Source organism: Oncorhynchus masou, chromosome 6 (genome assembly GCF_036934945.1).
Source record: "Oncorhynchus masou masou isolate Uvic2021 chromosome 6, UVic_Omas_1.1, whole genome shotgun sequence".
Classification (NCBI taxonomy): Eukaryota; Metazoa; Chordata; class Actinopteri; order Salmoniformes; family Salmonidae; genus Oncorhynchus; species Oncorhynchus masou.
Window position 1 is genome coordinate 18,150,742 of NC_088217.1, and position 16,967 is coordinate 18,167,708.

Consider the following 16,967-nt stretch of genomic DNA (forward strand, 5'->3'; position numbering starts at 1 on the left):
GATGTTGCAATCTCTATAGCACTCCACACTGCCCTTTCCCACCTGGACAAAAGGAAAACTTACATGAGAATGCTATTAATTGACTACAGCTAAGCATTCAACACCATAGTACCCTCAAAGCTCATCATTAAGCTAAGGATCCTGGGACTAAACACCTCCCTCTGCAACTGGATCCTGGACTTCCTGACGGGCCGCCCGAAGGTGGTGAGGGTAGGCAGCAACACATCTGCCATGCTGATCCTCAATACTGGAGCTCCCCAGGGGTGCATGTTCAGTCCCCTCCTGTACTCCCTGTTCACCCACGACTGCATGGCCAGGCACGACTCCAACACCGTCATTAAGTTTGCAGATGACAACAGTTGTTGTCGGCTGTCTAGTCATTGTTCACCAACAACAACGAGACAGCCTTTAGGGAGGAATTCAGAGACCTGGCTGGGTGGTGCCAGAATAACAACCTATCCCTCAACGTAACCAAGACTAAGGAGATGATTGTGGACTACAGGAAAAGGAGGATTGACCACTCCTCCATTCTTATTGACGGGGCTGTAGTGGAGCAGGTTGAGAGCTTCAACAACAAACTAGAATGGTCGTCAACAACAAACTGGATTGGTCCAAACACACCCAGACAGTTGTGAAGAGGGCATGACAAAGCCTATTCCCCCTCAGAAAACGAAAAAGATTTGGCATGGGTACTGAGATCCTCAAATCGAGAGCATCCTGACTGGTTGCATCACTGCCTGGTATGGCAACTGCTCGGCCTCTGACCACAAGGCACTACAGAGGGTTGTGCATACGGCCCAGTACATCACTAGGGCTAAGCTGCCTGACATAATTTTTATGCTGATGATACTGTTGTGCATTGTCTCTGACAAAATCTTTCCAGAACTTGCTAAATGCTTTTTATACTGTTCAACATACCTTGTGTCAATTGAAGCTTATCCTCAATACTGACAAAACTAAACTAATGTTGTTTTCTAAAGCAAAAAAATAGACCTTTGAACATTTCACCTATTATTTCCTGCCAGGGCATTGAGATTGAGACTGTAACCTCATATAAATATCTTGGAATTTTAATTGATGATGTCCTCTCTTTTTAAATGGCATATTCAACAACTTACAAAAATATTTAAACGAAAATTGGGATTTTATTTTCGAAATAAGGCGTGTTTTTCTTTTGAAGCCAGAAGAAGGCTAGTATCAGCTACATTTATGCCTTTACTAGACAACGGGGATATTTTATATATGAATGCTTCCGCTCAGTGTTTGAGATCAATTGACACCCTTTACCATGGCACTTTGAGATGTATTTGAAACTGCAAAACCCTTGCGCACCACTGCACTTTGTATACCAGGGTTGGCTGGCCTTCTCTAGTCACTCGTAGGCTTAGTCACTTGTATACTTTTATTTTCAAAGCCATTTTTAATGTTCAGAAATGTGGTGGGTACTCTCTCTTCATTCGCTGGAATTTATCCGACTAACTGTTCCAAATTTCCAAACTGAATTTGGTAGAAAGGATTTTATGTGCTCTGCACCATCTTCTTGGAACGCCTTACAAAATACTTTTAAACTGCAAGAACCTGTCCCGATTGGTATTTTTAAATCACTGATGAATGATCTTGATACTGATTCCCTGACCTGTCAATGTTTTTAATTTGCAGTTTTTGATTTTGTTATATGATTTTGTGAATTCTATGGTTTTTATAGATTACTTGTAGTTTTTCATGCTGTTTGTCTGTAATTTTTGTAATGACTTGGTGCTGCCTGTCTTGGCCAGGACGCTCTTGAAAAAGAGATTTTTAATCTCAATGAGCCCTTCCTGGTTAAATAAAGGTTTAACAAATAAAAAAATCCAGGAACTCTACACCAGGCAGTGTCAGATGAAGGCCCTAAAAATTGTCAAAAACCACCAGCCACCCGAGTAATAGACCGTTCTCTCTACTACCGCATTGCAAGCGGTACTGGAGTGCCAAGTCTAGGACAAAAATGGCTTCTCAACAGTTTTTACCCCCAAGCCATAAGACTCCTAAACAGGTAATCAAATGGCTACCCAGACTATTTGCATTGTGTGACCCCCCCAACCCCTTCTTTTTACACTGCTGCTATTCTCTGCTTATCAATATGCGTAGTCACTTTAACTATACAGTCATGTACGTACTACCTAAATTGGCCCGATCAACTCTCCTGCAACCCGCCTCACCCAATGTGGTACAGATTTTTTTACACTTTAGAACCCTCAACAGCAGCTAGCCAGCTAACTAGCTACTAGCTAGTAGTCAGTCAGCCACTGCTAGCGGTCATCAGACAGCCTCACCCCGGTCAATTCCTGCCAGTCTGCACAGAGCCATATCAACCAAGAGCATATCGGACTGCTTTTTCTCTACCACATCTCCACTTCTCTGGATTCCTACCGCAATATCTGAACCTTTACACCGGATCATCCCAGCTAGCTCGCTGCTATCCGAGTGGCAACTCCTGGATAACGTCTCTGTCCCGAAGCAAGCACCGGTTAGCCTGGAGCCAGCCTCGAGCTAGGCCCATCCCCCAGCTAGCTTAAGAAGTCCATCAGCCAATTCTTGGGCTACTATACCTATTTTGCCAATTGGCCTGGACCCTTATACTACCGACACGGAGCCCCGCCGATCCATCACACCTGGTCTGCCGACGTAACCAACAGGCCTGCCCGTCGCGACGTCCCCCGATGTCCTTCTACTAGCCTACTAGTTCTGGCCCACTAGCTGTCTGAATCCCTGTGTCTCCAGCTCGCCTAGCTACTCACTGGACCCTATGATCACTTGGCTACACATGCCTCTCCCTAATGTCAATATGCCCTATCCATTGGTGTTTGGGTTAGTGATTATTGTCTTATTTCACTGTGGAGCCTCCAGCCCTGCTCTGTATGCCTAAGCTAGCCCTTTTGTTTCATCCCCCCACACATATGGTGACCTCACCTGGCTTAAATGGTGCCTCTAGAGACAAAACCCCTCTCATCGTCACTCAATGCCTAGGTTTACCTCCACTGTATTTACATCCTACTATACCCTTGTCTGTACATTATGCCTTGAATCTATACTTCCGTGCCCAGAAATCTGCTCCAGTTTCTAGACGACCAGTTCTTCTAGCCTTTAGCCGTACCCTTATCCTACTCCTCCTCTGTTCCTCTGGTGATGTAGAGGTTAATCCAGGCCCTGCAGCATCTAGCTCCACTCCCATTCCCCAGGCGCTCTCATTTGTTGACTTATGTAACCATTAAAGCCTTGGTTTCATGCATGTTAACATTAGAAGCCTCCCCCTAAGTGTGTTTTATTCACTGCTTTAGCACACCCTGCCAACCCGGGTGTCCTAGCCTTGTCTAAATCCTGGCTTAGCAAGGCCACCAAAAATCCTGAAATGTCCTTCCCTAACTATAACATTTTCCGACAAGATAGAACTGCCAAAGAGGGCGGAGTTGCAATCTGTCACTTTCCAAGTCTGTGCCCAAACAATTTGAGCTTTTACTTTTAAAAATCCACCTTTCCGGAAACAAGTCTTTCACCGTTGCCACCTGTTATAGACCCCCTTCAGCCCTCAGCTGTGCCCTGGACACTATATGTGAATTGATTGCCCCCCATCTATCTTCAGAGTTTGTACTGTTAGGTGACCTAAACTGGGACATGCTTAACACCCCGGCCATCCTGCAATCTAAGATAGATGCCCTCAATCTCACGCAAATTATCAAGGAACCTACCAGGTACAACCCTAAACCCTAACTTGCCCTCTAAATACACCTCTGCTGTCTTCAACCAGGATCTCAGCGATCATTGCCTCATTGCCTGCATGCGTAATGGGTCCGCGGTCAAATGACCACACCTCATCACTGTCAAACACTCCCTAAAACACTTCAGTGAGCAGGCCTTTCTAATCGACCTGGCCTGGGTATCCTGGAAGGATCTTGACCTCATCTCGTCAGTAGAGGATGCCTGGTTATTCTTTAAAAGTGTTTTCCTCACCATCGTAAATAACCATGCCAAGTTCAAAAAATGTAGAACTAAAAACAGATATAGCCCTTGGTTCATCCCAGACTTGACTGTTCTTGACCATCACAAAAACATCCTGTGGTGTTCTGAATTAGCATCGAATAGCCCCCGTGATACGCAACTTTTCAGGGAAGTCAGGAACCAATACACTCAGTCAGTTAGGAAAGCTAAAGCCAGCTTTTTCAAACAGAAATGTGCATCCTGTAGTTGACAACACTGTAAAGTCTATGGAAAATAAGAGAACCTCCTCCCAGCTGCCGAATGCACTGAGGGTGGGAAACATTGTCAGCACTGATAAAACTACGATAATCCATAATTTTAATAAGCATTTTTCTATGGCTGGCCATGATTTCTACCTGGCTACCCCTACTCCGGCCAACATCTCATCACCCCCTTGCAGCAACTTTCATAAGCCCCCGCGCATCTCCTTCACCATCATTTAGACCGCTGATGTTCAGAAAGAGCTGCAAAATCTGTATCCCTACAAATCAGATGTGCTAGACAATCTGGACCCTCTTTTTGTAAAATGATCAGTCGAAATTGTTGCAGCCCCTATTACTAGCCTATTCAACCTCTCGTTCGTATCGTCTGAGATCCCCAAAGATTGGAAACTAAAGCGGTCATCCCCCTCTTCAAAGGGGGAGACATTCCAGACCCAAACTGTTACAGACCCATATCCATCCTGCCCTGCCTTTCTAAAATCTTTGAAAGCCAAGTTAACAAACAGATCACCGTCCAATTTGAATCCCACCGTACCTTCTCCACTATGAAATCTGGCTTCCGAGCTGGTCTTGGGTGCACCTCATCGATAAAAGACTACTGTGACTACTGTGCAGCCGTCTTCATCGACCTGGCCAAGGCTTTTGACTCTGTCAATCATCGCATTCTTATTGGCAGACTCAATATCCTAATGGTGACATAATATATTATATTATAATATAATTATTCTCAATGGCTGACATAAGATGCAGTATGATGTCATGGACATATTTTTTAGGGGCCAAGATGTCGCCCTCACTCATAGGAGATGTAGACAGGGCAGTCAGTGACATTCTAACATCCCCGGGTCACCCTCCTTTTGCCTCTGTCAAAGATGTAACGCACGCTTCCCCGTGTCAAACCCTTAACACACACTCCCCCGTATCAAACCCGTAACACATGCTCCCCGTGTCCCCTAACATTGTCCCCAAGTCTCCCCACTTTGATTACGTAGGTGTCAGTCTGTTCCCAAAGCTTTTTGACTCTGTTTTTATTATTTAACATGCTATTTCAATCCCCCATCCTTCTTAGCTGTATTCCACCACATCAGAGAGCTAATTAATTATGGATTGGATTGGTCTTAAAAACCTACCACGTCCAGACAGTTGCTTCATTACATATGCACAATGTTTTTTGAGCTTTATTTATTCATATCCTGTCAGATTCTTGCTTCAGAACTGTCTTTTATTTATTTATATAAAAGACACACTCACGCTCACTCACATATACACACAATCTCTAATGGTCGTCTCATTAAATCCACTTGGCTAGTGTTGAAAGGGGTTTTGCTCTCATATGTGAGGTGCAGATTATCTTATCCACCTGACACTTGTTTTTCCTCCATCACCGACATGGCGAGACATTGGAACTATCAACTGAAGTATCAGAGGGAATACAAATATATGGGAGAGGAGAATATATGGTATCTCTGAATAGCTTTCACCTTAAATAACAGCTTTCTGTAGTCTGTCTGTCATGGTTTCATGCTTCAAACTATTGAATGAAAATGCAAAAGGCAGTCTATGAGTGAGACGAGACTTTTGTCTTGTGATGCAAGAATTGCAATGTTTAGAATGTCTTATTAATGAAACATTTGTAGTTTTAAACCAAAAGAAAGTCAACTGCATGTACATTCAAAGGCTACAACTAAATGGTATTTCACCTTGACCCTGAAATTCCTGGTAACAGGCTTTGTTTGACTAGGGTCTTTTCAGATTTGTCATATGCACTCAAGTGAATCCATGTTCTGTATGTGGACTTCATCTCCCACAATGCCTCTCTTCTTCCTGCCTGGTTAGCCTTAGGTGGTGAAGCCCCAAGGCAGCAGTTGAGTAAAACAAACAAGTGGGCTAGAGGAAGGCCCCTTAAGCCTGCCATATAACGGGGGTAGGAAACTTGGATGTACTCCACCAAAAACAACACACACACACACACGTCTGTGTTAAGCCCAATCCAATCATGCGGTGTGTTTAAGCTTACTTTGTTGCAAGCTGTGGGTGTTTGTTTATTATCCAAATCATTTCCCCAAGAGAAGTGTAGATTTGCCAGCAGGGACAGTCATGGAAAGTGGAATGAGTCTAAATTTAGGCTGAAGGAAAGTGTGTATATGTGATGATCAGAAAGTCTCATTGTCTGGAATCTGTAATGGGGGTTCCCCAGGGATCTGTTTTAGACCCTTTAGTATTTTGCTTATTCACATAGTAATCATGTGACGTTTTTATAGAAAATCAATTATTTTTTTGTCTTAATTAACCTGGTTTTGTATGTTGGCGTGTCACATTTTTATGGATTGTATGGACAAGACTAATACACTGAATAGAGCACAATATCAAAACACAGCCAAAATATAAAAATGCAGGGCGTGTTGATTTTTATAGAATTTGTGCTTAGAAAGTGGGAGAACGCTGTCACGCTGTTTTCGCCTAGAATGCTCACACCCCCAAATTCCTCAACAATGCTCTTTTCTAATTTTCAGAAGTCAAGACTTAAAACATTATTATACAACTTGATATAGCTCCCTGCTCAAATGTCCATATTTTTCTGAGGCTGCAGGCAATTCATTAATTGGGATGTTGTCAAGGCTTGGGATACACGTGAAACGGAGCCGGTTGTTGGTGTTGGTGTGAACAGATCTATATCTCTGACTTTGATACAGGGAGGGGCAAGTCAGAATGCAGTTCTGCGGAGGGAGGATGTATTTTTTTCCTTCTCTCTTTTTGCTTTCGCTTTCCTCTTTTTCTCACTTTCCTTCTCTCTATCCTCTGCCATCCCTATCTATTTTTGTGTATCGATATTTTAGCTTTCTCTCCCTCTTTACTCTCCCCTTCTATTACTGCCTGTTCCTCCTTGGTACCGATCCATTTCCTCTCACTTTTACCTACATCTCTCCGTCAATATTTTTCTTTCTTCCCGTCTGTCTTTTTCTTCACACACCCTCTGCCTCTTCATCCTACCTTCACCATCACCCTCCCTCCCTCTCTAGCTCCCTCCCTCTCCCTCCTGCTCTCCCTCCCTCTCCCTCCACGTGCTAGTTCATTATTGTCAGTGTGTTGTCAGCAGGCTGGTGTTCTGTCCGTAGTAATTCCCTAGTCATTATGAGCTTAGTGTTGGAGCGGGTTCAGATGTTTGAGGAGGCTAATAAGCAAATGAACAAACACACCATTATCTGTTGGACCCGGGGGAACACTGTTGCACTAATCACAACATAACTGCTTACTGCATACTAGCATCTCAGGTAGATGTGCTGTACTGGTATGTGTAAGTTGTGTTGGTACGTTTCTGATATGTTTAGGGCAGCCTTTCTCAAACCTCTCCTCAAGGGACTGCTAGTCATTCCATGTATTTGAACTGTTAGCTCACATGATTCAACTTGTCAACTAATTATCAATTAAATGTATTTATAAAGCCCTTTTTATGTCAGAAGCCCTTGACAACTTGAGTCAGATGAGCTAGTTCAGGGCTACAACACAATTGTGTAATGACTGGAGGTCCCAACAATCACGTTGTGCAACCGTTCCCAAGTTCTATTGAGTTGATGTTGAAGATATATGCACTTCTGCCAAAGTGTGGTATAAACACTGTAATGACTTCATTTTTACACACACACACACGCACACACACTCTCTCTCTCTCTCTGGACCTCCAAGGCTTTCCACAACAGTAATAGAAGACACTATAGTGTTTTTAGATGATCTAAGCCATCGTCTTTATATCGGGTGGATGTTGCAGAATGGGCATTTTCAAACATTGTCACACTAGTTCATTACCAGACAATAGTCCACACATGGTTAAAACTTCTTATCCGGTAGAATTGCAGACCGCCAAATTCAAATGAAATGACTGTAAATATTTAACTTTCATGAAATCACAATTGCAATACATCAAAATAAAGCTTAACTTGTTGTTAAACCAGCCGTCGTTTCAGATTTCAAAAAGGCTTTACGGCGAAAGCAAACCATGTGATTATCTGAGGACAGCGCTCAGCACACAAAACATTGCAACCAGTAACCAGCCTTGCCAAGGCTTTCGACTCTGTCAATCGCCATATTCTTATCGGCAGACTCAGTAGCCTCGGTTTTTCTGATGACTGCCTTGCCTGGTTCACCAACTACTTTGCAGACAGAGTTCAGTGTGTCAAATCGGAGGGCATGCTGTCCGGTCCTCTGGGAGTCTCTATGGGGGTGCCACAGGGTTCAATTCTCGGGCCGACTCTTTTCTCTGTATATATCAATGATGTTGCTCTTGCTGCGGGCGATTCCCTGATCCACCTCTACGCAGACGACACCATTCTATATACTTCCGGCCCGTCCTTGGACACTGTGCTATCTAACCTCCAAACGAGCTTCAATGCCATACAACACTCCTTCCGTGGCCTCCAACTGCTCTTAAACGCTAGTAAAACCAAATGCATGCTTTTCAACCGTTCGCTGCCTGCACCCGCACGCCTGACTAGCATCACCACCCTGGATGGTTCCGACCTTGAATATGTGGACATCTATAAGTACCTAGGTGTCTGGCTGGACTGTAAACTCTCCTTCCGGACTCATATCAAACATCTCCAATCGAAAATCAAATCTAGAGTCGGCTTTCTATTCCGCAACAAAGCCTCCTTCACTCACGCCGCCAAAATCACCCTAGTAAAACTGACTATTCTACCGATCCTCGACTTCGGCGATGTCATCTACAAAATTCCTTCCAACACTCTACTCAGCAAACTGGATGCAGTTTATCACAGTGCCATCCGTTTTGTCACTAAAGCACCTTATACCACCCACCACTGCGACCTGTATGCTCTAGTCGGCTGGCCCTCGCTACATATTTGTCGCCAGACCCACTGGCTCCAGGTCATCTACAAGTCCATGCTAGGTAAAGCTCCGCCTTATCTCAGTTCACTGGTCACGATGGAAACACCCACCCGTAGCACGCGCTCCAGCAGGTGTATCTCACTGATCATCCCTAAAGCCAACACCTCATTTGGCCGCCTTTGGTTCCAGTTTTCTGCTGCCTGTGACTGGAACGAATTGCAAAAATCACTGAAGTTGGAGACTTTTATCTCCCTCACCAACTACAAACATCTGCTATCTGAGCAGCTAACCGATCGCTGCAGCTGTACATAGTCTATCGGTAAATAGCCCACCCATTTTTACCTACCTCCACCCCATACTGTTTTTATTTATTTACTTTTCTGCTCTTTTGCACACCAATATCTCTACCTGTACATGACCATCTGATCATTTATCACTACAGTGTTAATCTGCAAAACTGTAATTATTTGCCTACCTCCTCATGCCTTTTGCACACAATGTATATAGACTCCCTTTTTTTCTACTGTGTTATTGACTTGTTAATTGTTTACTCCATGTGTAACTCTGTGTTGTCTGTTTACACTGCTATGCGTTATCTTGGCCAGGTCGCAGTTGCAAATGAGAACTTGTTCTCAACTAGTCTACCTGGTTAAATAAAGGTGAAAAAAAAGTACATCAGTTACGAAAGTCAGAAATAGCAATAAAATGAATCACTTACCTTTGATGATCTTCGTATGGTTGCATTCACAAGACTCCCAGTTACACAATAAATTTTTGTTTTGTTCGATAAAGTCCCTCTTTATATCCATAAACCTCAATTTTGTTAACGCGTTTTGTTCAGTAATCCAATGGCTCAAATGCAGTCACAAGAGGCAGACGAAAATTCCAAATCGTGTCCGTAAAGTTCGTAGAAACATGTCAAACGATGTTTATAATCAATCCTCAGGTTGTTTTTAGACTGAATAATTGATAATATTTCAATCGGACAATAGCGTCATCAATATTAACCTGTTGCGTCGCGCAATCCCGGATCCGGGATTCTATTTATAGCCTCAAGCTCATTAGCATAACGCAACGTTAACTATTCATGAAAATCGCAAATGAAATGAAATAAATATATTTGCTCTCAAGCTTAGACTTTTGTTAATAACACTGTCATCTCAGATTTTCAAAATATGCTTTTCAACCATAGCTAAACAAGCATTTGTGTAAAAGTATTGATTGCTAACATAGCTATAAGCCTAGAATTCAGCCAGCAACATTTTCACAAAAACAAGAAAATCATTCAAATAAAATCATTTACCTTTGAAGAACTTCAGATGTTTTCAATGAGGAGACTCTCGGTTAGATAGCAAATGTTCAGTTTTTCAAAAAAATATTATTTGTGTAGGACAAATCGCTCCGTTTTGTTCACGTTTGGCTATGAAAAAAACCTGTATCCAGTTATAGCCTCAAGCTCATTAGCATAACGTAACGTTAACGATTTCTGAAAATCGCAAATAAAATGAAAATAATGCGCCTGCTCTCAAGCTTAGCCTTTTCTTAACAACACTGTCATCTCAGATTTTCAAAATATGCTTTTGAACCATAGCAAATCACTAATTTGTGTAAGAGTATGCTAAGCTAGCTTAGCATTTTGAGTAGCATTTAGCACGCAACATTTTCACAAAAACCAGATAACCAAATAAATAAAATCATTTACCTTTGAAGAGCTTCGGATGTTTTCAATGAGGAGACTCTCAGTTACATAGCAAATGTTCAGTTTTTCCTGAAAGAATCTTTGTGTAGGAGAAATCGCTCCGTTTTGTTCATCACATTTGGCTACCGAAACTAACCGAAAATTCAGTCACCAGCAACGTCAAACTTTTTCCGAATTAACTCCATAATATCGACCGAAACATGGCAAACTTTGTTTGGAATCAATCCTCAAGGTGTTTTTTCACATATCTCTTCATTGATATATCGTTCGTGGAAGCCTGCTTTCTTCTCTGAATTCCATGGAAAAATACTTGCAGCTGAGGTTTGCGCACCAATTTCGGCGCAGGACACCGGGCAGACACCTGGTAAATGTGGTCTCTTATGGTCAATCTTCCAATGATATGCCTACAAATACGTCACAATGCTGCAGACACCTTGGGGAAACGACAGAAAGGGCAGGCTCATTCCTCTCGCATTCACAGCCATATAAGGAGACAATGGAAAACGGAGCCTCAAAAATCCTGCTGATGTCCTGGATGCCGTTTCATCTTGGTTTTGCCTGTAGCTCACGTTCTAGGGCACGCACAGAGAATATCTTTGCAGTTCTGGAAACGTCAGAGTGTTTTCTTTTTTTATATGCATAGTCGAGCATCTTTTTGTGACAAAATATTGCGCTTAAAACGGGCACGTCTTTTTATCCAAAAATGATATAGCGCCCCTAGAGTTTCAAGAGGTTAAAGAAAAACAAGAAAGGCTTGTACATGCTTCCCCCTATCCCAAAAAAGTTAAACTGCAGTTCAATATCTTTGTTCTGTCTTTGGGATGAAACATTATGATGTTATCACAAAGCTTTGTAGGCTTTCCTTTCTTTTTTAAGCAAGTCTTTTGAGTATCATGTCAAGTCATAAGCCAATGTTATACTGTCACAAAGACTACTTGACATTGTCTGTGAACAACCAAGTTACCCAAACCTCTCTCCCTCCCTTCATCCATCCGGTCCTTCATCTCACCCTCCATCAAGACAGCGGATCACATAAAAGCATTAAAACGACATAACAATATATGAAAAAACATATTGTTCTCTTAATCTCTTTATTTGTCTGATTATTCTCTCCATACCTTTCTATTCCCCCTTCAGGACTGTCCCCAGATCCTGCCCTCTACCCAGATTTACATCCCTGTGGGTGTGACCAAGCCAATCACCCTGGCCGCCTGCAACCTGCCCCAGCCCCAGTCTGGACAGAAGAACTACGAGTGTGTGTTCCACGTGCAGGGAGAGGAGCATAGCGTCACCGCACTGCGCTTCAACAGTACCAGCATCCAGTGTCAGAAGACCTCGGTGAGTTAACGCTCTCTCATGATTTTGTTACGCCCAGCACTAACACAACACATTCAATAAAGCAAAGACTAGCCAATTAGATCGAGTTTCAGAAGATCTTGGTGAGTTAATGCTCTTTCATGTTTTTTTTTCCGGCCCAGCACAAACACAACACATTCAAAAAAGCAAAGACCAGCCAATTAGATCGAGTTCCAGAAGACCTTGGGAGTTAACTTATGACTGTTACAGGTTTTTGTTCCAGTCCATCACTAACACACCTGATGTAATAAACCAAATGCTTGCTGATTGGTTTCATTACCAGTGCTCATGGCGAGAAGGAATTTGGTCAGTGTTTCTATCTTCCCAGCAGTAACACACCTGATTAGTCCTTTGACCAGTGGTCATGTCTAGGGAGTTTGGCCGGAGTTTAGTTTGTAGGCATGCGGAGAATAAGCGTGAGCACAAGTAGGGCCTGCTGAAGGGTGTGTTGGAAGGATATTTGGGTTGTTTGGTGTGCACATGCATGGGACCATCTGTCAGTTAGAGGATTAGAGTTGCAAATGAGGAAGTGTGTGTGTGTCTGTGTGTGTGTGTGTGTGTGTGTGTGTGTGTGTGTGTGTGTGTGTGTGTGTGTGTGTGTGTGTGTGTGTGTGTGTGTGTGTGTGTGTGTGTGTGTGTGTGTGTGTGTGTGTGATAAGTGGTGATGCGATTCACTGAGGCTGAAAATGTGGAGAGGAAGCCTGTCATTTCTGAAGCTCTCTGTCTGTCGCTCTGTCTGTCTGTCTCTCTCTGTCTCTCTCTCTCTGTGTGTCTCTCTTTCTCTCTGTGTCTCTCTCTTTCTCTCAGTCTCTCTTTCTCTCTCTCTCTCTCTCTTTCTCTCTCTCTCTCTCTCTCTGTCTCTCTGTCTCTCTGTCTGTCTGTCTGTCTGTCTGTCTGTCTGTCTGTCTGTCTGTCTGTCTGTCTGTCTGTCTGTCTGTGTCTGTCTCTCTGTCTGTCTGTCTGTCTGTCTGTCTGTCTGTCTGTCTGTCTGTCTGTCTCTCTGTCTCTCTGTCTCTCTGTGTCTCTTTCTCTCTGTGTCTCTTTCTCTCTGTGTCTCTTTCTCTGTCGCTCTCTCTCTCTGTCTGTCTGTCTGTCTGTCTCTCTCTTTTTCTCTCTGTCTGTCTGTCTCTCTCTCTTTCTCTCTGTCTGTCTGTCTGTCTGTCTGCCTCTCTCTCTTATGTGCAAATAAAATAAAGTACAAAAGGGGAAATAAATAAGTATAAATACGGGTTGCTTTTACAATGGTGTATGTTCTTCATTGGTTGCACTTTTTCTTGTGGCAATATGTCACAAATATTGTTGCTGTGATGGCAGACTGTGGTATTTCACCCAATAGATATGGGAGTTTATCAAAATGTGTTTTTTCCCCCAAGTTATTTCTGGGTCTGTCTAATCTGAGGGAAATATGTGTCTCTAACATGATCATACATTTGGCAGGAGGTTAGGACGTGCAGCTCAGTTTCCACTTCATTTTGTTGGCAGTGTGCACATAGCCTGTCTTCTCTTGAGAGCCAGGTCCAAAAGGCTATGCTCAGTCTGTACATAGTCAAAGATTTCCTTAATTTTGGGTCAGTCACAGTGGCCAGATTTTCTGGCACTGTGTACTCTCTATTTAGGGTCAAATAGCATTCCAGCTTGCTCAGTTTTTTTGTAAATTATTTCTAATGTGTCAAGTAATTATAATTTTAATTACTCATGGTTTGGTTGGGTCTAATTGTGTTTCTATCTCTGTGGGGTCTGTTTGTGTTTGTGAACAGAGCCCCATGACCATCTTTCTTGGGGGGCTCTTCTCCAGCTTAATTTTTTCTGTAGGTGATGGCTTTGTTATGGAACGTTTGGGAATCGCTTCCTTTTAGATAGTCTTTTCTGGAGTTTGATAATTAGCGGGTATTGGCCTAATTCTGCTCTGCATGTGTTATTTGGTATTTTACGTTGTACACAGAGGATGTTTTTTCATGTTGCATGCAGAGTCACAATTTGGTGATTGTACCATTTTGTGAATGCTGAGCAGACCCCAGACCTGGTTGATGAGCAGACCCCAGATCTCACAACCATAAAGGCCAATGGGTTTTTATAACTGATTCAAGTATTTTTAGCCAGATCCTAATAGGTATGTTGAATTTTATAAATGTAATAAATGGATCTAATAAAGTTTTTTATTTATTTAACTTGACAAGTCAGTTAAACCTCTTTGGCGCAGGCGTGCCGCTAGCGACCCACCTCGACAACATCCTTTGAAATTGCAGAGATCAAAATTCAAATTACAGAAATAGTAATAATAAACATTCATGAAAAAACAAGTGTTATACATCGGTTTAAAGATGAACTTCTTGTTAATCCAGACGCTTTGTCACATTTCAAAAAGGCTTTACGGCGAAAGCATAACATGCGATTTTCTGAGGAAAGCGCCTCGCGCACAAAAACATGCAAACATTTTCCAACCGAGCAGATGAGTCACGAAAGTCAGAAATCGCAATAAAATTAATCACTTACCTTTGAAGATATTCATCTGATTGCAATCAAAAGGGTCCCAGTTACACAATAAATGGTAGTTTTGTTCGATAAAGTCCCTATTTATATCCCAAAAACTCAGTTTTGTTGGCACGTTTTGTTCAGTATTCCACTGGCTCAAAGGCGGTCAAAACATGCAGACGAATACATCCTAATAGTACCGGTAAAGTTCGTTGGAACATGTCAAACCATGTTTATAACTAATCGTCGGTGTCAATTATAGAAATAATCAATAATATTTCAACCAGACAATAGAAATGAAAAAGAACGAAGGGCGCGCACTCGGTCACGCGTGCAAACCAGTAATGCATGCTTCCCCAGTCCCCAAACCAAAAAAGTTATTTTTCTTCGTCGTTTTTCAGAAGACAAACCTGAAACCATGCCTAAAGACTGTTGACATCTAGTGGAAGCCACAGGAACTGCAATCTGGGCAGTACATAGTAAATAGGCATTCAATGGAAAACCACTCGCATCAAACAAATCCCACTTCCTGGATGGATTTTCCTTCAGTTTTTGCCTGCCATATCAGTTCTGTTATACTCACTGACATTATTTTAACAGCTTCAGAAATGTCAGGGTGTTTTCTAGCCAATTCTACCAAGTACATGCATATCCTAGCTTCTGGGCCTGAGTAACAGGCAGTTTACTTTGTGCACCTCATTCATCCGAATTTCCGAATACTGCCCCGTCACTAAAAAGTTAAGCACACATTCTTATTTACAATGATGGCCCAGGAACAGTGGGTTAACTGCCTTCAGGGGCAGAACGACAGATTTTCACCTGTATCTGTATCTAGTCTACTACCCTTCTGTATCTAGTCTACTACGGTTTTGTTTCTGTATCTAGTCTACTACTGTTCTGTTTCTATATCTATTCTACTACTGTTCTGTTTCTATAGCTAGTCTACTACTGTTCTGTTTCTGTATCTAGTCTACAACTGTTCTGTATCTAGTCTACTACTGTTCTGTTTCTGTATCTAGTCTACTACTGTTCTGTTTCTATATCTAGTCTACTACTGTTCTGTTTCTGTATCTAGTCTACTACTGTTCTGTATCTAGTCTACTACTGTTCTGTTTGTGTATTTAGTTTACTACTGTTCTGTTTCTGTATCTAGTCTACTACTGTTCTGTTTCTGTATCTCTTCTACTACTCTTCTGTATCCAGTCTACTACTGTTCTATATCTGGTCTACTACTGTTCTGTATCTGGTCTACTACTGTTTCTGTATCTAGTCTACTACTGTTCTGTATATAGTCCACTACCCTTCTGTATCTAGTCTACTGCTGTTCAGTTTCTGTATCTAGTCTACTACTGTTCTGTTTCTGTATCTAGTCTACTCCTGTTCTATTTCTGTATCTAGTCTACTCCTGTTCTGTTTCTGTATATAGTCTACTACTGTTCTGTATCTAGTCTACTACTGTTCTGTTTCTGTATTTAGTTTACTACTGTTCTGTTAGTGTATCTTGTCTACTACTGTTCTGTTTCTGTATCTAGTCTACTACTGTTCTGTATCTCTTCTACTACTCTTCTGTATCCAGTCTACTACTGTTCTATATCTGGTCTACTACTGTTCTGTATCTGGTCTACTACTGTTCTGTATCTAGTCTACTACTGTTCTGTTTCTGTATTTAGTTTACTACTGTTCTGTATCTAGTCTACTACTGTTCTGTATATAGTCCACTACCCTTCTGTATCTAGTCTACTGCTGTTCTGTTTCTGTATCTAGTCTACTACTGTTCTGTATCTAGTCTACTACTGTTCTGTTTCTGTATCTAGTTTTCTACAGTTCTGTATCTCTTCTTCTACTCTTCTGTATCCAGTCTACTACTGTTCTGTATCTGGTCTACTACTGTCCTGTTTCTAGTCTACTACTCTTCTGTATCTAGTCTACTACTGTTCTGTATATAGTCCACCAACCTTCTGTATCTAGTCTACTACGGGTTTGTTTCTGTATCTAGTCTACTATTGTTCTGTATCTAGTCTACTACTGTTCTGTTTCTATATCTACTCTACTACTGTTCTGTTTCTATATCTAGTCTACTACTGTTCTGTTTCTGTATCTAGTCTACTACTGTTCTGTATCTAGTCTACTACTGTTCTGTTTCTGTATCTAGTCTACTACTGTTCTGTATCTAGTCTACTGCTGTTCTGTTTGTGTATTTAGTTTACTACTGTTCTGTTAGTGTATCTAGTTTACTACTGTTCTGTTTCTATAACTAGTCTACTACTGTTCTGTTTCTATATCTAGTCTACTACTGTTCTGTTTCTGTATCTAGTCTACTACTGTTCTGTATCTCTTCTACTACTCTTCTGTATCCAGTCTAC

At 42.0% G+C, this 16,967-nt stretch overlaps 1 protein-coding gene across 2 annotated transcripts in view; it reads left to right on the forward strand.

Annotated features, from left to right (window-relative positions):
- The window catches only part of LOC135541445 (plexin-A1-like), a 402,887-nt gene that overhangs the window by 248,825 nt on the left and 137,095 nt on the right, over positions 1-16,967 (forward strand). For both annotated transcript variants that reach the window (XM_064967699.1, XM_064967700.1), the window contains exon 10: positions 11,914-12,114. In XM_064967699.1, coding sequence (XP_064823771.1) covers positions 11,914-12,114 — 201 coding nt within the window. The remainder of the gene's footprint in view (positions 1-11,913; positions 12,115-16,967) is intronic.